This window comes from Micropterus salmoides, unplaced genomic scaffold (assembly GCF_014851395.1).
Source record: "Micropterus salmoides isolate LMB-PRFRI ecotype aquatic unplaced genomic scaffold, ASM1485139v1 Ms_hic_scaffold_3, whole genome shotgun sequence".
Classification (NCBI taxonomy): domain Eukaryota; kingdom Metazoa; phylum Chordata; class Actinopteri; order Centrarchiformes; family Centrarchidae; genus Micropterus; species Micropterus salmoides.
In genome coordinates, this window is record NW_024042261.1 from 29,183,997 (window position 1) to 29,203,816 (window position 19,820).

Genomic DNA, 19,820 nt, shown 5'->3' on the forward strand with positions numbered 1-19,820 from the left:
TACACAACATAAATGATTAAAATAAACTTCAAAAACTTAACTTAAATTTAAGTAAAATGCATACACACATTCAACACTTATCCTGTGTAATGATGTTTACCAAATGCCTGGTCAGTTCCCTGTGGAGATAATGCCACATCATTCAACCCCCCCCCCCCCATTTGTGTTGATGCTACAGTAATTATGGTGCTGCATGAATATTATAGTGCGTCCGTGTTCCACTCCTCCATCTGCAAACCCCATAATTTCGTCACTTTGAAGCGGAGGCAGAGAATTAACAAGAGTGGGCTTGCATTCCTTTCCTGTACAGAGGACGTCTTCTGTGGCTGAGAAGTTCTCAATATTTTAAAATGATGCCTCTTCAGACATTAGCATGAAAAATGTTCCATTAGTCATGTGAGAAAGGAGAATGGTGGCACTACTGCAGCAGAGCGGTGAAGCAGAATGGATTTCGCATAAGGAGTGTGACAAATTTCTCTGCCTTGTTAATGAAAGCCAGGCCTGCAGTATTATCTGTGATTCATTAACTTGTCCACTGTTCTTCCAAACTAGATGTGGCTGGAGAAGAGATTAATCTCAAGCCTTAGCAGCACATCTGGGCATAGGCACTTAAGTATGCCTTAACTTTCTAGAAAAACAGGCCCTAGATTTTTTGTTTTAAAATTTGATACATTATCATGTTAAAATTATTTGAGAGGACAGACTGAGAGCAGTTCCTGACGTGACAAATCAATTCAGCTACTGAGCTACATTTAGGAGAAGGAAAGGGCACTAAAAGTTTGCCGTACATGGAGACTGGGAGGGGCGGGTGAATGTTTCAGGACCCTCTGCCTTTCACTCTCGATGAAAGGCCTGACATGAGTGGCGGCAGACTAGCCTGCAGCGCAAAGATGGAGTGCACTTTTACAATCAGGATAACAATAAAAATAGTGCGGCACCGCGGTGCAGATGTGTCCTTCCTACTTAATGAAGCCCTAGACAACCACGCTCGCATAAAGAGGCCATTATGAACCAGCCATACAAGGTTTTATTTATGATTACCTTCTTTTTAATTTGGCTGTACCAAATGCATCTCTAGAGCTTGACAGTAACAATGAAGACACCTTTAAAAGAAAATGAAAAGTGTGAAAGAGAGCGAAAGGGAAGTATTTCTGGCAAGCTTTATTTGCTTGAGAGGCTTTCAGTCATCATTAAAACCAGATTTTGCATCTGGTGTGTACTTCAAAAAAGCCGATGTCAGAAAAAAGCTGTAAGTATTGTAGACATGACAAGTACACATGACTCTTTGTTATCCAAATGCCATGTCATAGACAGAAAAAGCATCTCTGGTTTGAAGCTGCAACCGTTAATCCATTAGTCCGTCAACATAAAATTAATCGGCAACTATTTTGATAATCTATTAATTGTTTTTTAAATTATCTGGTTCCAGCTGCTGAAAGGTGAATAATTTCTGGTTTCCTTTGTCTTCTTCATCTTTATCTTTGGTCTTTGGACAAAACAAGACGTTTGAAGACATCACCTTGGGCTCTTGGAAACTGGAACAAGCATTTTCACTGTTCAATATTCTGACATTATATTAACCAAACAATGAATTGATTAATTGAGACAGTAATTCACAGTAGATTAACAACTCATATGAATTCTTTCCCTAGTGCCACCATGAGATTTCTGTATTTTAGTGAAATGTTTCAACAACTATTGGATGGATTGTCATGGTACATTCATTCATTTTCCCCTCAGGATAAATTGTAATTGATTTGCTGATCAGGTGAAAATATTAAAGATTTTTGGTATATTGGTATATATTTTGGGGTGTGTGTGTGTGTATGTGTGTGTGATGAATGAGCGAGAGAATGACCTGTTAAACACCAGCATGTTAACATTGGCATTGTCATCATGTTAGCATGCTCATGTTATCGTAGCTGTAGACTCTGTCTTGTTTCCTTATCTATCTTTGTCTGATTTATTTATTTTTTTTCTTTCCATTGACCCCCCTGCTTTCCTACCATCTCCCAGGCCTGGAGTTCCCATGGGGGCCAAAGCCATTTGCGGAGGTGGTGGCAGGGCCTCTTCTCAGGAACAACAGGCAGACAATAGACAGCAGCTCTCTGGAGGGACACTATGTGGGAGTGTACTTCTCAGCACACTGGGTGAGTACAGAGAGCAGAGTAAAAGGAGAAAGAGGACCCTGATTTTTTACTTTTCTAGCATCCTTACTCTGTCAAAACACTGACACGTTGGTGAGAAGAAAGGGCATCGCCAGCAGAGCAGGAAAAGTTAGTCGAGACAGATAGGAGAGAGGAGCAGGAGGGTGGAGGCGACTCCATTGTGTTTGTATGTTTACATTAACAGTGGTTAGCTATCCCTGTCAGTCCTTTCACCACCACCTCTGGACCTTTTTTTAAAAGTCTGCATTGGTCACCACACCCCACTGACATCATCACAATTGTCTCCTTCTCTGCTGGACCTGCTGATATCCAGTAAAGGTCATGACTCAGTGATGCATGAAAGGCGTTATATCATCGGTGGACTGTTCCTGATGAGATGCAACACAGGCTACCGAGGCTGGTCAGCACAGCAGCTGCCAGAGCCGCAGCCTCAGAGACCGGCTCTTCAGAACGGTGACGCCTGAAGGCTGGCTCAAACCCCAGACCCATACAAAATTGAAAAGGACAAGTGACAAAAGCCATTACTGGAGTTTATTTGCAGTGTTTTTACACCACATTCCCCTGGTTACTCGTGTAAATGTATCCACAATTAAAGTAATTTTACAAACATGAAATGCCAGCACCTGGCCTTGCCATCCATTTATACAGAAGTGCATGTTACGTTTTTTCCTCCCTTAATGTTCTAGGGACCTGAAATGGCCCGTGGCAGAGAAACATGACCTATATTTCACTGTGCATTTTCTTGTTCCCCTGTAGTGTGAGGGAGTATTTCTTTTAGAATAACTCATTACAGTTAAACTTTAGCTAAAACCCTAGTTCAGTCACATACAAAAATTAACCTAAGGCCACGTATGATGCTTTAGCATTGACAACACTCTACAAACAATGATTACTGAACACAATTTACAGTGTTTACTTGTTTGAGTAAGAAGTAAATTAATGAGCAGTGAATTGATTTTACGCTTTGTGCTTCACACTTTCACTCCGACCATCCCTTTGTCTTATGATGAGTATTCATGAGTAGATCAATGAAAGTGCCTGACATGCTGTATCCTCTGTCATCAGCTTGAATGGTAATGAAATACTGTCTGCAGCTAGTCAATACAACAGAATAGATTATAAACTTAAGTACATGTGAGATAATATTAATAAGAACATATTTTATTGATTTGATAAAAGATAGACATATTCATACAGACACACTTACATGCATATATATACTCACATGTACATGACATGGATAAAGGCCTCTGCAGGATAAGTAGGCCGCTTATATAAAGAACTCTCCTATTAATTTAAGGCAAGTCAAAAAGGTATACATTAATATTAATAGATGACATAAAGAATGAATGTCTTGCAAACATACTAATGCATTGCTTATTAACATTGTAAGGCTTTATGATATTAATAAAATCAATATGTCTGACCAAATACTTCTTTTGATAACCCAAATTATACAAATGACTACTGCTGCTTCTATGAGATATGAGAAAGCAAATTTAAAAATAGGTTATGGCATTTATTGTTAATTTCAAGTTCAAAGAATTGTATTTCTTAACTGTGATGCAGCCCTCCACACCAGAAAATGGTAATATTTAAGCAAATTTATGATATTAAAATAACTGAAATCACAAAGTAAATCTACTGTCTAAATATCTCTGGAGAGAAAGTTTTCTCAGATGTCTCTCTTACCAAGGAAACTTCCAAAAACATGAATTGTCAAAGTCTGACGTTAATATTCAGTATTTGTATTTTACTATATATTACACCAGTGAAAGCTGAGAGAGAATAAAGAGAACATGAGAAAGAGAGGGGGAGAGAGTCTGTTTTCCTTCCTGCTGCTCTCTGATGTCATCTTAATGCCAGCCATATTACAGCTGCCCCTGCCTGGATAGAGTGTGGGCTATCCACACACACACACACACACACACACACTCGCAGAAAGACAAGTACTCTCTCAAAATAGAGTATTAAAGCAGGATTAATGTTTTAAGAGGAAGAGAGTTTGGAAATACAACAGAAAGCCACTGAAGCTGCTGCAGCAAGCTATCATATTTGTGATCAGTATTGTACATTCACTCATTCACTTCCTTTTACCTTCTGTTTTTCTCCCCCTGTTAGTGCCCGCCATGCCGCAGTTTGACCCGGGTTTTGGTGGAATCCTATCGAACTGTCAAAGAGTCGGGTCAGAAGTTTGAGATTGTGTTTGTCAGCGCCGACAGGTTAGACTGACATGCACATCTGTCTATGAAGGACACAAATAATCAGTCTGCTCTATTCAGCTGTTAAATGAGACCATCAAATAACCATCTACTGTGTTGCTGTTTGGTGCTTTCCAAACCCACCAGGTCAGAGGAGTCCTTTCAGCAGTACTTCAGCGAGATGCCATGGTTGGCGGTGCCGTATCCAGATGAAGCTCGGCGATCACGACTCAACAGACTCTATGGAATACAAGGTATTGTAAAGACACCACCTCCTTGTATATGTTGCTTCAGATCTTTAAGCTGAGAACAGAGAGTGTGGATTATTTTTTTCCCCCGGCCGAGCTTAGTTATGTCACACACTGAAAAGCTGGCACAATGGCTGACAGTTCTCTGTGCTGGGCAGGCAAACCACAACACAGATTGCCCTGCAGCCTGAGGAATGTGGGCCGGTTATCAGGTTTACAGTCTTGTTCGCTACAGAAGTGCTGCACTTTTCTCCTGATTCCCTCCTTTGTGTGTGTGTGCGCACAGGCCTGTGGACAAAGTCAGAAAGAGCTGGCTCTTGGCCTCTCCTGCAAAGAATGTGAGGAATGCAATGGAGGACACGTCAACACTGCCCCCCTCCCGCACTCAAACCCATGATGTTTATGACTGCCCCCACCTCCGCTGACTTCTGCCTACATGCGCAGACAGGAACACAATCGCACACGTACACTGTTTGCTTCGGGACGGTGTCTGTTTCTGATAAGGCTGTTAATAAGGCAAAGAGATTGTAATCAGAAGGATGGTAGGAACCTATGACAAAAAAAAAAGAAAAGTAAGAAAAGTGGCAACATCAGAAGTGAAATCAGAAAGCTGGAGAGAAGTGAAAGTCACCAGAGAGGTGAAAACTGGTTAAAAATGTCCCAAAACATCCTCACAACAAAGAAAACTCTGTGGGAGAGGGAGCATCCTGCGTCATGAGGCGATAATTAACGGAAATTACCCAAACCACCTCCCCCGCTCATGCCCATTTCCTGCCCCCCTCTCTTTGTCTTCCCCTCACACCATCTTCACCTCCTTTCTCTCCCTCACCAGGTATTCCCACACTGATCCTGCTGGACGCAGAAGGTCACATGATCACGCGACAGGGTCGCGTGGAGGTGCTGAATGACCCGGAGTGCCAGCTCTTCCCCTGGCACCCCCGGCCCGTGCTCGAGCTCAGCGAGTCCAACGCTGTGCAGCTCCACGAGGGGCCCTGCCTCGTCCTGTTTGTGGGTGAGTGGACCCGCATTTATGATGCGGACTATGCAGCTCCACATGGGGTTCTGCCTAGTGGTCCTTGTGTGTGAATGAAGTGGCATTTATGTGGAGCATATTGAATGTCAAACTCGGTGAAAAATTGTGAAGTGTTGAAAGGGCCAAAGGTCTGTGGAAGTGTTCTTGTATTTATCTATTTATTTATATGCTAATAGAGAAGGTGCAAAGAAGTAAAATGCGAATAGCATAGAAAAATGACTTCGACATGGAAGTAGGACAATTTACTACTGGTTTTGTGAGCACTGAGAATAACTAATTGTCAAAGTTGGACATGACAACAAAACACAATATGCCACCAAAAAGAATCTGAGGCTACACAGGTCTCTCTCAAGGTCAAAATGGATTACGATACAAGACAGAGACCATCTGTACAGTTCCTTTGATGTCCTCACTCAGTTGTCCACCAGTCATCTCTCCTTCCTTGCTTCCCATTTCGCTCATCTGTACATTTTTCCTCTTCCGTGGTGACTTTTATCCCCCATACTTTTAATATCTTCCTATGTCTCTTTCCTGCTTCATTCAGACGCTGAGGAGGAAGGTGAATTGGAGCCAGCCAAGGAGCTGATTCAGCCAATAGCGGAGAAACTTATGGCCAAGTACAAAGCCAAAGAGGAGGAGACGCCGCTGCTGTTCTTTGTGGCTGGAGAGGTGAGATAAGCCACTCGAGGCCACTCGAGACAGTGTAAAATGCCATTTCTCACAAACTTGCATAGCTGAAGTTGGGTCTATTCCTGTATGACATGCAGTTAACTCATCTGTGAGTGTTTGTTGTGCTGTGCTTGGCCATGTGCTTTAGTTATCACACATAGTATATGACTGATACTGGATTTCTGAGGCTGACACTGATATTGATATTTATTGATAGATTTATCAGCCAATATTATTTTTTATGTAAGTATAATTATTTTAATGTATCAATCAATACATCATCATTTCTGATTAGGATTCCTTAATTTGGGATTTTTAGAATATTATGACCAAAATATGTACTAAGCAGGGACACTTGCCAGTGCTCCCTGGAGGACAGTTAATTTGAAGTTGTGTTTTTGGCCACCTGGTGAATGTCAGTCCATATTCACTCTCCTTTTAGCTCCACCAATTCCTGAGCCTTTTTAGCTGCTAAATGCTCCTCTATGCTTGCTAGCTAGTCCAGCTAGTCACTAACTTTGTTGTCTGCCATTTGGTTCTGTGCAGGTAAGTTATAGTTTATTTTCTGAAAACAGCAGCCTACTGCCTCCACAGTTTATGCTATGGGAGCTGTGAGAGTGAACATGATGTTGCTGTAAACATAAAGTTGCAGGCTAGAAAACCAAAACAATGAGCTAAAGGATGCTAAAATGATCTGTAGAACTGGTGGGAGAGTTTACAGTTGAAATTATAAACAAACAATGTAAAGGAAACACTTATATCTTGTAACTTCTTATCGTTCTACATGTAGTATGTATGTGTATGTATATATATGTATGTGTATATGTATGTATGTATGTATGTATGTGTGTATATATATATATATATATATATATATATATATATATATATATATATATATATAATATATATATATATATATATAGTATATATATATATATATATATATATATATATATATATATATATATATATATATATATATATATATATATATATATATATATATATAATATGTGTGTATATATGTGTGTGTGTATATGTCCCTGGTTTGTATCTGCACCTTCACCACTGTTTAAATGACACCATTAGAGACCCCTCTCTTTGAGACTCTTGAACCTGCAAGAGCCACTCCTATCCACAACCCAGAATTCAACTGGGTGCCCTTATCATGATGGTTAGACCCAGAGCATGCCAGCAGATTTCTCTTCTCGCTCCAAATAATCCCTCCATCTTTATCTCCTCCCACGTCTTCCCTGTGTGGGACAAACCGTGGAGTTGTCATAACTCTTGTTATCTTGTGTTGTTCTGTCTCGACCTTTCCAGAGCTGGTGGAGTTAGCACCAGCAGCAGACATAATTACCAGATTAGCTACCTCTCCCTAGTTCCCCTGCTCTCTGCCCTCCAGCTCCCCTTCCTCCCTGTTCTCTCTGCCCAGCAGTCTGGGAGGACTGCACTGGTTCTGGTGTCGCACACACCAAGGGCAGGCTCAGGTTTCTGCCGTGGGGCTTGCACATGTGCTAAATGTCTGACCCTGTGTGTGTCTGTCTAAGGCCACGCCACTCTGATGTCAACCTTGAAATGTTACTAAGATACATACAGAGAACAAGGAAAGCTCAGGATTTGTGTTCATCATTCATTTGTGCACCAATATTTATTTGACCTTACACAAAGAAGCATTGTGGCACTGGTGTTTGTAGTGATTCAGAAGCATCTTGCGTTATAGCTGCAGTCTAAGTTTACTTTGTGTCCCTTGTGGCACACAAGGCAGCTATTTTAACATCCATGTAGCACAGGTATAAGTTCCTGGCTCTTGCTCAACTGGCTATGAAATTACCAGGTTTCATTTCCAGATTGGGTTCACGGTCAGATATCACTTCCTGTTTCAGACGTTCAGAGAGTGAGGCTTCCAGTCTCTGGGTCCAGACTTCTGCACCTTGGCCCAGGTTAGCCCTGGTAGTTGCACACTCCTTGCCAGGACAGCTGCTGGGTCTTTGGTATCCATGAGACAGCAGTATGTTGGCAGTCTCTCAGGGGGAGGCCATGCTGAGCAGAATGACACAGGATCTTCTTACCCTACTGAAAAAAACATACACCACTAGTATACTGATTTATATAACACAGAATGAAAGATCTTTTGTTCTTTGCTGTGAACTAGCTGCAAAATGAACTATTATCCAGTCAAATAAGAATTTTACAGATTTTTGTGGCAAGCAGCAATGACTGTTGCCTCTTTGTTCTGCTTGATTTTGTATGTAAACTCAATAAATATTATATTTCAGCCATGCAAGGATGACGCCCACTGATCCCCTGAATTTTTCTGTAGCACCACTATGAGGTTCACATTGCTTCTTTTCTTTTTCTTTCATTGGTCTAATGTGAGTATTTTGGGGTTTGGAACCGGTGGACCAACAAAGCAAGACATTTGATCATGTCACCTTGGCTTCTATGATATTATGATTATATATATGATACTAAACATTTAATCAAATAACAATTGTTAGTTCCAGCTCTATTCACACTTGTGGTTGTTAGTGAAATGCCAGCTATTAAATGAATTAGCATGAAATTTGGCCCCTTCAGGATAAATTGTAATAACTTGGTGATCCAGAAACATGTTAGCGCCAACATGAGGTCAAAACTTTAGCTTGTTCAATACTTTTATGATCAAATACTTGAAAACGAATGTGTTCAGTGCTAATTAGCAATTGTTAGCATGCTAACACGCTAAACTAAGATGGTGAATGTGGTAAACATTATACCTAGTAAACAATCAGCATGTTAGCATTTTCATTGTGAATATTCTAGCATGCTAATACAGCCACACAGAGCCACAAGCATGGCATGTAGTCCATTATTGTGGAATTATAAACACACTGAAAGTTTCTTGTTTCTTTATAGCTTAAAAAATTGAGATTTTAGAAAATTTGAGAATGAGCACCAGGTGTAAGGTCACATGGAGAATTTGTGTTTTTATCACTGTTTTTATCTTAAGCAGAATGTTTTGTACCTCCATACAACTCAAGAGATGGTTGATAGTTGTTTAAATCTACTGTCTTTTCATCCCACATTTGCACGTACCAGCCAAAGATGTTTTCACTTTCAGCAATATAAACTGATAACCAATTGCTGTTGAAAAATTTCAAAAATTTCACAATGATGACTTTTCCTCAAGACATCAAAGCTGGCCAGTAAGATGGACGCAGCCCCAGCTCAGAGGCCAGTGGTGAGGCTTGTTATCATCTTCAGTTCAGGCCTTATCAGATGGTCATCATCTGTGAAATGCCACAGCGCGTCAGTAACAAGAATAAGCCTGACATGGCCCAGCAGGTTCCCCGCGGTAAACGCTGAGCCTTATCACAGCTGTGAGTGCGAGCTATAGCAGAGAGGCCCTTTTTTGTCTTTTTGTTCTGAGCTGAGCTGCAGAGGGCGGGGGGCCGCTGGGATGGCTGCACCTCACGAGAAGCAGTTTACACAAGCAGAGAAGCCAAACAAAAGAAGAATGACTTCCTTCGGGGCGAAGACTGACGCAGAGATTACATCTTCTCATATCGGAGAGGGTGGATAGGCCATGGTGACAGATTGTGGAATTTCTTTCTTTGTGGTGTCTTTACACTGTTTGTCCAGATGATGTATATTCTACGCTTGCTAGGGCTGCAAGAGAGCATTGAAGACAAAGCTTTTATTTTAGTAGGAGAATCAAGCAGTATTTCACTCGTAACAACATTGTCCTTAGTGACAGCTTACATCTGTGAGTATTAAGTGGTCAATGTATGGTGATTTGCAGTGTAATAAAATGGGCTCCATTCAGAGGATGTTCGCTGCCTACAACAAAATACCACACTGCAACTCATCTGTTCCATCTGTTTGCAGTTTTGCAAAGTAGAGGTCACAGTCTTCATCTTGGCATACTTATCCTTTTAGGTAGCAGCGCAGCCAAGCTATTCAATGAGAAGTCTGAGCTGATTGTGTGGTTTGATCCATTTAGAAAGAATAACTGTGGATTTGCTGATAACAGGGGTGACGCATCAAAGAAGCCTGAATGGAGGGAATACTTGAGCATTGTGTGTAGCAGGAAATCTATCCAAAGTCGCTTTATCTTTGACTGTGTTATGACAAAACTCACATTGGCACATATATCAGTAACGGTATTAACATCAGAGGCGCTGCCTCTGTGAGGAGTCCAACTCTTTGTTGCAGTGCCACCCTCTGGCCCTTTCTTGTTAGTTCTACATTTTCAACATAATCTTTTCCATATGAAACTGATCTTTAATCTTTGCAAGTCTCCCTCTGCGCCAGCAAACTAAGCTGAGGGGAAATCAGGTCATGATGTCATGAGGAAAAGAGAATGTCTCAAATGATATTAGCTGTGCACATCTAATAAGTGAACTGTGTGACCTTAAAAGCATAGCACATGAAATCCATTTGACTTAGAGAAGATATGACTAGAATAATGAATCTCTGTCAAGGTAGGAATGCCAATTCTAAAAGCACTCCCGGCTGGAACTAAAGCTGAAAGGGTGTGATTTCTTATTCAGTCTCAATAATTAATGGCCCTTTCGAGCTTGTTTGAAAGTTGCTGCCTGCCTGCTCATGATTAGTTTCTGTTACATGTGGCTACTACAGGGGTTGTAATTCTGACTTGTTAAAGAGTGAAAGGTGACATCAAGCCTCAGGCAGAACATGGTTGAAGTCCTTTAAAAATAACGGCAAAGAACTAAAACTGGACTCTCCACCAAACCCAACAGCAATCTATTTTCATCATTCACAAATCTGCACTGCTCTCTCTCCTGCCCACACATGCTATTCAAATGCTCTGTGTTAAGACTGAGTGAGCTTTTGGAAAAAAAAAATAAAACAAACCAGGGAGGGATGTTGTTGGACCCCCACCTGGTTGCTTCCTGTCTTTCAACAGAGCAGGATGCGTGACTAAGCAGCAGCTTTCTGGTGTCTGTGGGCAGGCTTTCTGCAGGAAGACGGGAGAAAGGGGAGTTTCATTTTCTCTTTCAAGAAGTGTGCATTAATAAAGATTGTGCCAGGCAGTTCTGAATTTTATGGAGTAATCTTGATGTGGCGTAGTTCAAGTAATGGATGATGTCCTAGTTTCCGTCGCCAAACAGCCAGTCTGAACGGATGTGCAGCAGAGAAATATATAATTTATAGTGTCTTTTCTCCTGGAATGTATCTACTGGTGCTCTTCAGTTTGGGGATTCCATTAGTGTAGAAGTGTTGAAAAAATCTGAGGCTTTTGAGGGTAATGATTTAAAAAGCCTTTCACGTGTTTCAGCCATTTAGACCTTCTTCAGGGCAAATACCAAAATGGTCGCCTTTGGGCCATTTCTTTATATATAAATAGTCACATGATTCACATGATCAGTATGGACAAGTAGTCACATGTTTAGTGTAGACAGGTAAAGTCACATGGCAGACCATGTTCAGCAGAGGAAATCCCACAATTTAATTGTTTTACTAATTTTGATGTTTTAAGTATTGGCAGATAAATATGTTGTGAGCAAAAAAAAGATTGCGATCAAGACACCTCTACTTTTGACTGAGCTTTTTGACTTTCCAGCAAGACATGTAAATTAGTCAGTTGAAACAGTGGCTCTAGTTTGGGTCTGTTCCCAGTAGGCCCGTGCAGTAACTCATCCATACATGTGAGGAATGTACCACTTTAGCATCATGTACTATCACCTTAACCACTGTACTACTTTCTTTTCACTGCAGGATGACATGACCGACTCCCTGCGGGACTACACTAACCTCCCAGAAGCGGCGCCTCTGCTCACTATCCTGGACATGTCGGCCCGTGCCAAGTACGTGCGTGACGTAGAGGAGATCACACCGGCTGTAGTGGATCAATTTGTCAGTGACTTCCTCGCTGACAAGCTCAAACCAGAGCCCATCTGAAGAGGTAGTCCAAATATAAATTGGACATACTATATGGGACTCGCTTCATCATCAAACCCTGACCTGTTGATATGCCCCTCACCCTTCCCAGCCTCCCACTATCTCTCCCACCTCCCCCTGACTTTGTCAGATTCTTCGAGAGATGTCTCACTTTTTACTGACATTTTAACATTTTTTTAGACATGTTTTCATGGAGTCTTTTCTCCTGTGGTGCCTTGCATTGATGATAGTCCCTACAGTAATATATATGGAGATTCTGTTGGTTCTTTTTTTTGCTTCAAGAAATGTATTTGTATTTTTTTTTTTCACCCAATAGCTTTTCTGAAGTAGAGAAAACCAGAGAATTACCCAGTGGACCTACTTACTCAGCTGATTCTTTGGTTTCTGTTTTGTCCGCAAGATCCTTGTTACTTTTGGTTTGTGAATGATGGTGAGAAAGAATAAAATTTGTTTTTACAGTTATAAATCACATGTAGTGCAAATGTGTTAAACCTCAGTTGGATGTAGCCGTAAGCCTTTATGGCCATATTTAAAGAAAAAAACAGTTTGACAGATGCACATAAAGTAAAGATCACATTATACCTGCTTGTAACAGACCAATGACTGTTGTTTTAAGACCCCTGTCTGTGTGTGTGTGTGTGTGTGTGTGTGTGTGTGTGTGTTATAATGTGAGTGAAAGTCATCTCTTGCCTATTGCTAATGGTGGTTCTCATCTCAAAGTCATTAAGAGGACTTTCTGTGAAGGTCATTAATGACGAGGCCAGGTTATTTCTGAAGGCACAAATGGCATTTGAAAATTGTTGAATGTATAAATCCCTGTATTCTGTTACTTCAGTCATGACTTCTCACACCCATTAAAAATTCACTGGCAAGCACAAAGTTTTGTCCCTTTTTAAGTTCTACCAATAGTTAGCCCTTGGATATGTAAAATACACACAATGAAATGACTTACCAGTTTCTTTTTTAGAAGTTTTAAGTAAGACTCATGGGCTCAAATAAACTCAAGGCAAATGTTGCATTTATTACGGGAGACAGTATGCAGATTGACTCCAGGTGGGATGGAAGTGTAGTGAGTTCTGCATATTTGCATAGACAATGTGGCAGCAGATACAGAGTAAAGGATAGACATGACACTGTCACAGTGAGTTCTTTCTATAATAATCATGCATCATGTGTGGGCATCTATTTAAGGCTCTTATGGACTCTATGAAAAGTATTACTTTTACTCTATGAAAAGGGAAGGATGGGTAAAAAAAGCAAGGGATATGTGCTTTGTATTTTTGTTAAATGGGACGATACCATGGCTAGAAAGTAACACCTATGACAGATGTTTGTTTGTTGTTCTAAATTGTCATCTTTGGCAGTTCACTGAAAATCTTCTGGTTTTGAGCTAATAATTGGATAAAACAAGGAATTTGAAGATCCCTGGGCTCTGGGAAATTCTAACTACCAGTTTCTTTACTATTTTCTGACATCTTGTAGACAAGACACTTAATCAAGATAATCAGAAGATTAATTGATATTAAAAATAATTCCCCTGATTCAAATTCAGTATTTTATTGTTAGCAGAACAAGGTGCAGGATGGAAATAATTAAATTAAAATTATTCTGTTTGGTCTGCAGTAATAAGGAATGATGTACACCAAAAGTCACATAATGCTATTTAGAGCGAACATCATGAAAACTGCTGTTCAGCTTTACATTATCTGCCCGGTATCTGCTTTAGTTTTAACAGTTGTTTCCTGCCCTCAAACAAAAGAATACTGGCTGCCATGGCTGAATTCAAGCTGTCCACATCAGGAACGACCGGAATAAAGAGCCTGTGGCCGGCGGTTTTCTCAGCCAGCTGGGCTGCTTCTAGACTCAGGCCCTGTGTCTCTCCACCTATCACAAGAGCAGTGGCATTCCGAGCCCAGCTGTCATGGTACAGCTTTGTGTCCACTCTGGGAAGTTCAAGTCCCTCATATTCACTATCTGAGCCAGAGTCAGAATCATATTCCTCGTAGCGCATGTTATTGTGATTAGGCTTTGTGCTGACCCAGCCATAGTCTCCTGCTTTGGAGGATTTATGAGACATATTAACTTGTGAATCCTCCGTTTCTCTGCTTCTGTCAGTGCCACAGCTGCTGTCAGCCACATGGACAGTCACAGGTTTAGGGAGATGATTTTTGATATCATCCCAGCCCAAGCTTGGATAGATGGGAAGGCGGAAATGGGCGCCCATTGCTGCACGCAGAACTTTAGGCTCCCAAGCATCAACACAACCTGTAAGTGGAAAAAAAACAACAACATTTGAATAACTACAAGCAGCGACGCAATGCCATTCTCAAGGAGTGGAGTTCACTTGTTCACATCTTTAATTGATAACATGAGCATACCTTTGGTGAGTAGTACATCATTACAGCCAGCAGCAGCAGCACATCGCAACATGGTCCCAAGGTTGCCAGGGTCTCGGATGTTGTCGCATATCAGGGACAACGGCAGTGAATGACCTCTGTTTGCGAAGTTCAACCGTGACGGGTCCGGGCGAGAAAATATGGCTACAGAGGAAGAGGTCGGAGTCAGGAACAACTCGGTATCTGCGCGTCATAATGAACCAAATCAAATTATGTGACCCTCACCGATCACTCCTTGTGGGGCCACAAGGTCAGACCAGATCTTGATGTCCTCAAACTTGACTTTGACTAGCGTGGCCCTTTTCAGCTTGTTTAAAGGCAGCTCTCTGAGCCGATCCACCGTACTGAAGAACACCATCTGTGGGTTGGCTCCTGCGTCCAGGGCGTCACAGATCAAACGCCTGCCCTCCAGGAGGATTTTACCCTGGTGCTCCCGAAACGTCCTGGAACGAGCAACGCTCACTAACCTCCTGAAGGACAGATGAAGGGAGATGGAGAGGTAGAGATAGATAACAGTGAGAACATTAATATATAATTATGATTACAATTCTTGAAACATGAATTATAGGATGCTATTATGCCCTACAAGTGCAAAAAGCAGCAACTGAAAGTGACAACTAAGAAAAATGCCATATAACATCTTATCCAACAGTATCCTGATTTATTCAAATGAAAGTAGCCTTAGCACAATAAAAAAGTCCTCCAAGTTAAAGTCCTGCATTCAAAACTTAAGTGAAAGCATGGATGTATTATCAGCAAAATATACTTATTGCAAACAGGACATCTGTATTTTGGCACAAATATCAAAAATATACATTTTGATACCTTGCTTTGAGGAATAATTATTAATAACATTTTTTTCTAAAACCTTTATCATTTACCAGAGTACACTAAACTTACTTAAACCTACTGTCTATAAACAAGTAACCTTTCAAGAACTTTGCCTGAATAGTCCACAAATAGTCCTGAATTTTGTCCACAATGTGATCAGATCTGGATCTGACATTTTATGACAGCTTTTGGTGCCTTGCAGCCTCATATGACACCTACGCCAGTCTTTTATCTCCAGGTAAAGCCCTCTCGAAGCGCAGTCCATCAATCTGATCCTTTGTAACGTGAGCATGTTTTAGAGTTGACTGCACATTACTCCTCGTATTGACAAAGTCACTTTCTTCAAGATGCCTAGTTGTAGATGTGAATTGAGCCTCCGTCTCCCTGTTGATTTTTTGCCCTGCTGACGGCTTGTGGACTTTATCCGTCTCGTTTTCAGGAAACAGCACTCTGACAGGCTTCCTCCTCAGTCCGCGTACATACCGTTTAGATTGCACAACAATGCTGCTTCCCCTTGTTAGAAAAGCGTTTCGCTCAATGGAAACAAGACATATCACGCTTCTCATGTACGCTGCCATGTTTGCCCAGTTTCTTCTTCTCTTGTTTAACGGGCAGGCGCTGAGTTACCCCGCCACCAGTTGTAGTGTAGGTAATACTACATCTACGTATAGAAAATTGATCTAGTCTATTGGGTAAAGTTAATAATTAATTGTGTGGGGATGTCCTGCGCTGAATATATTACCTAGTTATATACTTTACTTTTCTTTTACTTTTCTACTTTAAGTCAAAAATCCAAAAGTTGCAGCTCAACAGTAACCTCGCGAGAGAATGCGAGATGCTGGGATATACCATTAACCTGAATAGCTAGGGGTGGCGAACGTAGTTCCATTACTTTTCATTTTGCTTAAAGTCGTTGCGCTTGTCCAAAATGATATATATTATTATATATATTATTAACAAAGGGTGAAATAATATCTGGGAAATGTATTTTCATTTGTAAATGCCTGCTGTTTGCTCATTTGTATTTACTTTCCACCAAAAGGAACACAGAAAAGTCGATCATCAAGGAAGCATAATCGTTCCCACTGCAGTACAGATCACCCACCACAATATCTGTCAGGTAATATGTCTTTGAGACGAGCACTGCATTTTGTTTTCAAAGTTGGTGACAGGACCAAAACAGCCACGTTTTACCGAGATGTTCTTGGCATGAAGGTACTTTTTTTTCTGAGCTTCATTTAATGGCCAGAACTTTTGTTGATAATCGGCTGATCTCACTCTCAGCCAAAGTGCTGCACAACGTTACGCAGCTAACGTTAGATGATTCATCCTTGTCATATGAGTGAAACTGCGTTTTAATAAATGTGTTTTCCTGCTGGATGCTTATTTTCTCATGTCTTGTCCATTTTAGATTTTACGACATGAAGAGTTTGAGGAAGGCTGCAAAGCAACGTGTAATGGGTAGACATCTTAAGCTAACTGAACTTTGTGCTCACAAAACTGTATAAAAAAGAGTTATACAGAGGTGTTAATATCTTAATTCTGACCAATGCCATCGTCTGTATCGATACAGCCCCTACGATGGCAAATGGAGCAAGACAATGGTTGGCTTTGGTCCAGAAGATGACCATTTTGTTGCTGAACTGACATACAATTATGGGGTGGGAGAGTATCAACTTGGCAATGACTTCTTGGTGGGTGAGAGTTCATTTGGAAACGTTACAGAGGACAATAACATTATAGGGTACAGCAGCCTTAATCTAAAGACATATTGTCACATAATCTTTTCACTTTAGGGGCTCACTCTGCAGTCCAGCAAAGCTGTAAGCAACGCTAAGCATCTGGGATGGCCTCTTACTGAGGTAGGAGAGGCTCTGTATCTGACCCAGGCTCCAGGAGGGTATCCTTTCTACCTTGTCGACAAAGAGCAGCCTCCCAGTGGTGATTGTCATGGGTGTCTTTTCTCTCAAAAGAGTCCAGTTTTGAAAAGGAATTAATAATTCTAGTCATTTTATCGCATGTATCAAGCAAAAATACCAAATATCAGTTGGTTACAGCTTCACAATTGCAAAGGGTTGTACATTTATTTATAGTAATAGTCATTTAATTCAATTTTATTGATTAGACTCAGTAATCAAGTTCCAATATATTGAGTATTTTATTAAGTAAATTATTCATTGATCAATCCATAAATAATACTATCTAGGTGAAAATAATTATGATCTGCAACTATAAAGGCATTAAGTGAACAAAAAATGTCATGGCTTTTTGTTAAACCCTTCGCAGTATGGATGACAACAACTCACATGAAAAATTGCATTCACCTGAAGCTTGATCATTGCAGGTGTTTAAGCATGTCATACTGTTTTTACTTCTGTGATTGATCACCTGTAACCTTTTAATTATTTGTTCCCAGACCCAGTACAGAAGGTTTGTCTCGGAGTATCAGACCTCCAGAGATCGACCCACTACTGGACGACACTCTTGGGAATGAAGGTGATGGAAAAGAATGAGGAAAAGAAAACAGTGCTGATGGGATTTGCAGACAATCAAGTGAGTCAAGTAGCAAAGAAATCATCTGTATTTAAGTCAGACATGTATTTTAGTCTGAATGTTTTCATTGAGGGCGGCACGGTGGTGCAGTGGTTAGCACTATCGCCTCACAGCAAGAAGTTTGTTGTCCCCGTGTCTGCGCGGGTTCACCCTAAATTGTCCTTAGGTGTGAGTGTGAGTGGTTGTTCGTCTATGTGTGGCCTTGCGATGGACTGTCCAGGGTGTACCCCGCCTTTCGCCCGATATCAGCTGGGATTGGCTCCAGCCCCCCACGACCCTGTACAAAGGATAAGCAGTTGACGATGGATGGATGTTTTCATTGAATTTTGATAATTTTGTTTATCTTTATGCAGTGTAAACTGGAGCTTCATGATATTGGTGGAACAGTAGATCATGGAACAGCATTTGGGAGAATAGCATTTTCATGCCCACGGGAGCAAGTAAAATATTATTTCCGGAATACATCATTGTGTTTGTTAATATTGAAGAAAAATAATTGTCATTTTCATCATCAATATTTTATTACATTCCCCAGCTGCCTGACCTCGAAGCCTTGATGAAAAAGGAGAATCAGAAAATTCTCACTCCATTAGTCAGCCTGGACACTCCTGGAAAAGCCACAGTAGAAGTGGTTATCTTGGCCGACCCAGTAAGAGAACATTACCAACATTATGCTGCAATCAATTGAAGTACGCCTCCATTATAAAACAATTTAACTGGACAATGTTTGTTGTAGGATAGTCATGAGATTTGCTTTGTGGGAGATGAGGCTTTCAGGCAACTGTCCATGGTGGACCCCAAAGGAAATGAATTGCTTGATAAGGTTGGTGTTGCTCCAGTATTTCCTCTCTGTATTAAATATGCAACATGTGTTGGATATTTACTGTGCCTGTGCTCTTTCTGCTTTTAAACTTGCTTTTTTTTAGGCTATAGCCGAAGATAAAAGTGACGAGTGGTTTGCCAAACACAACAGACAGAAAGCTGCGGCATGAGATGAAGGAGCTTGCCTGGAAAATTTTGCACCATCATCAATTTCTTACCAGTTCATCAGATGAGTTGCTGTACAAGTCACCTTTAGTGTAGATCTTCTTGTAATGTCAGTTATCCTAAGGCTGGCAGCATGAGATTTATTTTCCCTGAAGGCTTACCACAAGGGACAGTTGCATTGACAGCACTTTGTAAAAGGACCACTTGTTTATTTTGATGGACATCCCAATAAATATTGTTCCCATCAATAAGGCAGACAAGTGGGCAAAAACAAATCTGCTTTTGTTTTTTGAAAAATATGAAAGATGGCCAGGGGGAAAATGTTTCTGTTAGACCCCTGTTTACCCATTAACCACATTCTGTTCATTCAATTAGTTATTTTAATTATTGAAGTAATACTATCTGGCTGCAAGATTTCTGTGTCAGTTCGTTATTTTGATTAAAAACAACTTTATTTAGAAAAATGTACCATGCATGGATGACATACACAACAATAAAAGGTCTTAATTGTAGACAAAGGGCCTCAACATGATGTAATATTGCAGGGCCTGCCTTGTAGTGCAAATTCCATAAATATGCAGCTAATCAAATGACCAAAAGTAATTTACATGCAATGTACCTGGATCTTTTGAGGGATTGGGCCCCTTTAGGGCAATGGCCTGGAAATCTAGCATTGGCATCAACCATGGAAGAATGCTGTCAAATGCATGTTTAATCATGTGGTTAAGTGGCAATGAATCTTACCATTAGTAAAATGACATGTCATTCATCAGAACATTTATCTTTTCACCTTCATAAAATAATTTGATTACGACTGTGTGTGT

The 19,820-nt window shown here is 40.7% G+C and overlaps 3 protein-coding genes across 4 annotated transcripts in view; 2 read left to right on the forward strand and 1 right to left on the reverse strand.

Moving 5' to 3' along the window:
- The window catches only part of nxn (nucleoredoxin), a 55,021-nt gene extending 42,326 nt beyond the window's left edge, over positions 1 to 12,695 (forward strand). Inside the window, exons 3-8 of the mRNA XM_038693576.1 lie at positions 2,017 to 2,150; positions 4,290 to 4,390; positions 4,517 to 4,623; positions 5,450 to 5,629; positions 6,195 to 6,319; positions 12,047 to 12,695. Coding sequence (XP_038549504.1) covers positions 2,017 to 2,150; positions 4,290 to 4,390; positions 4,517 to 4,623; positions 5,450 to 5,629; positions 6,195 to 6,319; positions 12,047 to 12,229 — 830 coding nt within the window. The 3' untranslated portion in view covers positions 12,230 to 12,695. The remainder of the gene's footprint in view (positions 1 to 2,016; positions 2,151 to 4,289; positions 4,391 to 4,516; positions 4,624 to 5,449; positions 5,630 to 6,194; positions 6,320 to 12,046) is intronic.
- A 535-nt stretch (positions 12,696 to 13,230) lies between these two features.
- Positions 13,231 to 16,243, reverse strand: mrm3a (mitochondrial rRNA methyltransferase 3a). The gene is made up of 4 exons (XM_038693571.1): positions 15,676 to 16,243; positions 14,851 to 15,095; positions 14,608 to 14,769; positions 13,231 to 14,494 (listed from the first exon to the last, which is right to left on the reverse strand). The coding sequence occupies exons 1-4, from the start codon at positions 16,032 to 16,034 to the stop codon at positions 13,932 to 13,934; spliced, it is 1,329 nt and encodes a 442-aa protein (XP_038549499.1). The 5' UTR covers positions 16,035 to 16,243; the 3' UTR covers positions 13,231 to 13,931.
- A 270-nt stretch (positions 16,244 to 16,513) lies between these two features.
- On the forward strand, positions 16,514 to 19,810 carry glod4 (glyoxalase domain containing 4). 2 transcript variants are annotated; one of them, XM_038693577.1, is made up of 9 exons: positions 16,514 to 16,671; positions 16,868 to 16,917; positions 17,030 to 17,150; positions 17,253 to 17,397; positions 17,873 to 18,009; positions 18,363 to 18,449; positions 18,545 to 18,658; positions 18,746 to 18,832; positions 18,936 to 19,810. In XM_038693577.1, exons 1-9 carry the CDS (start codon positions 16,582 to 16,584, stop codon positions 18,999 to 19,001), a joined length of 897 nt encoding a protein of 298 aa, XP_038549505.1. In that variant the 5' UTR covers positions 16,514 to 16,581; the 3' UTR covers positions 19,002 to 19,810. The 2 variants fall into 2 exon arrangements, with proteins under 2 accessions (XP_038549505.1, XP_038549507.1); XM_038693579.1 differs by having other exon boundaries at positions 16,520 to 16,576.
- The last annotated feature ends 10 nt before the right edge of the window (positions 19,811 to 19,820 follow it).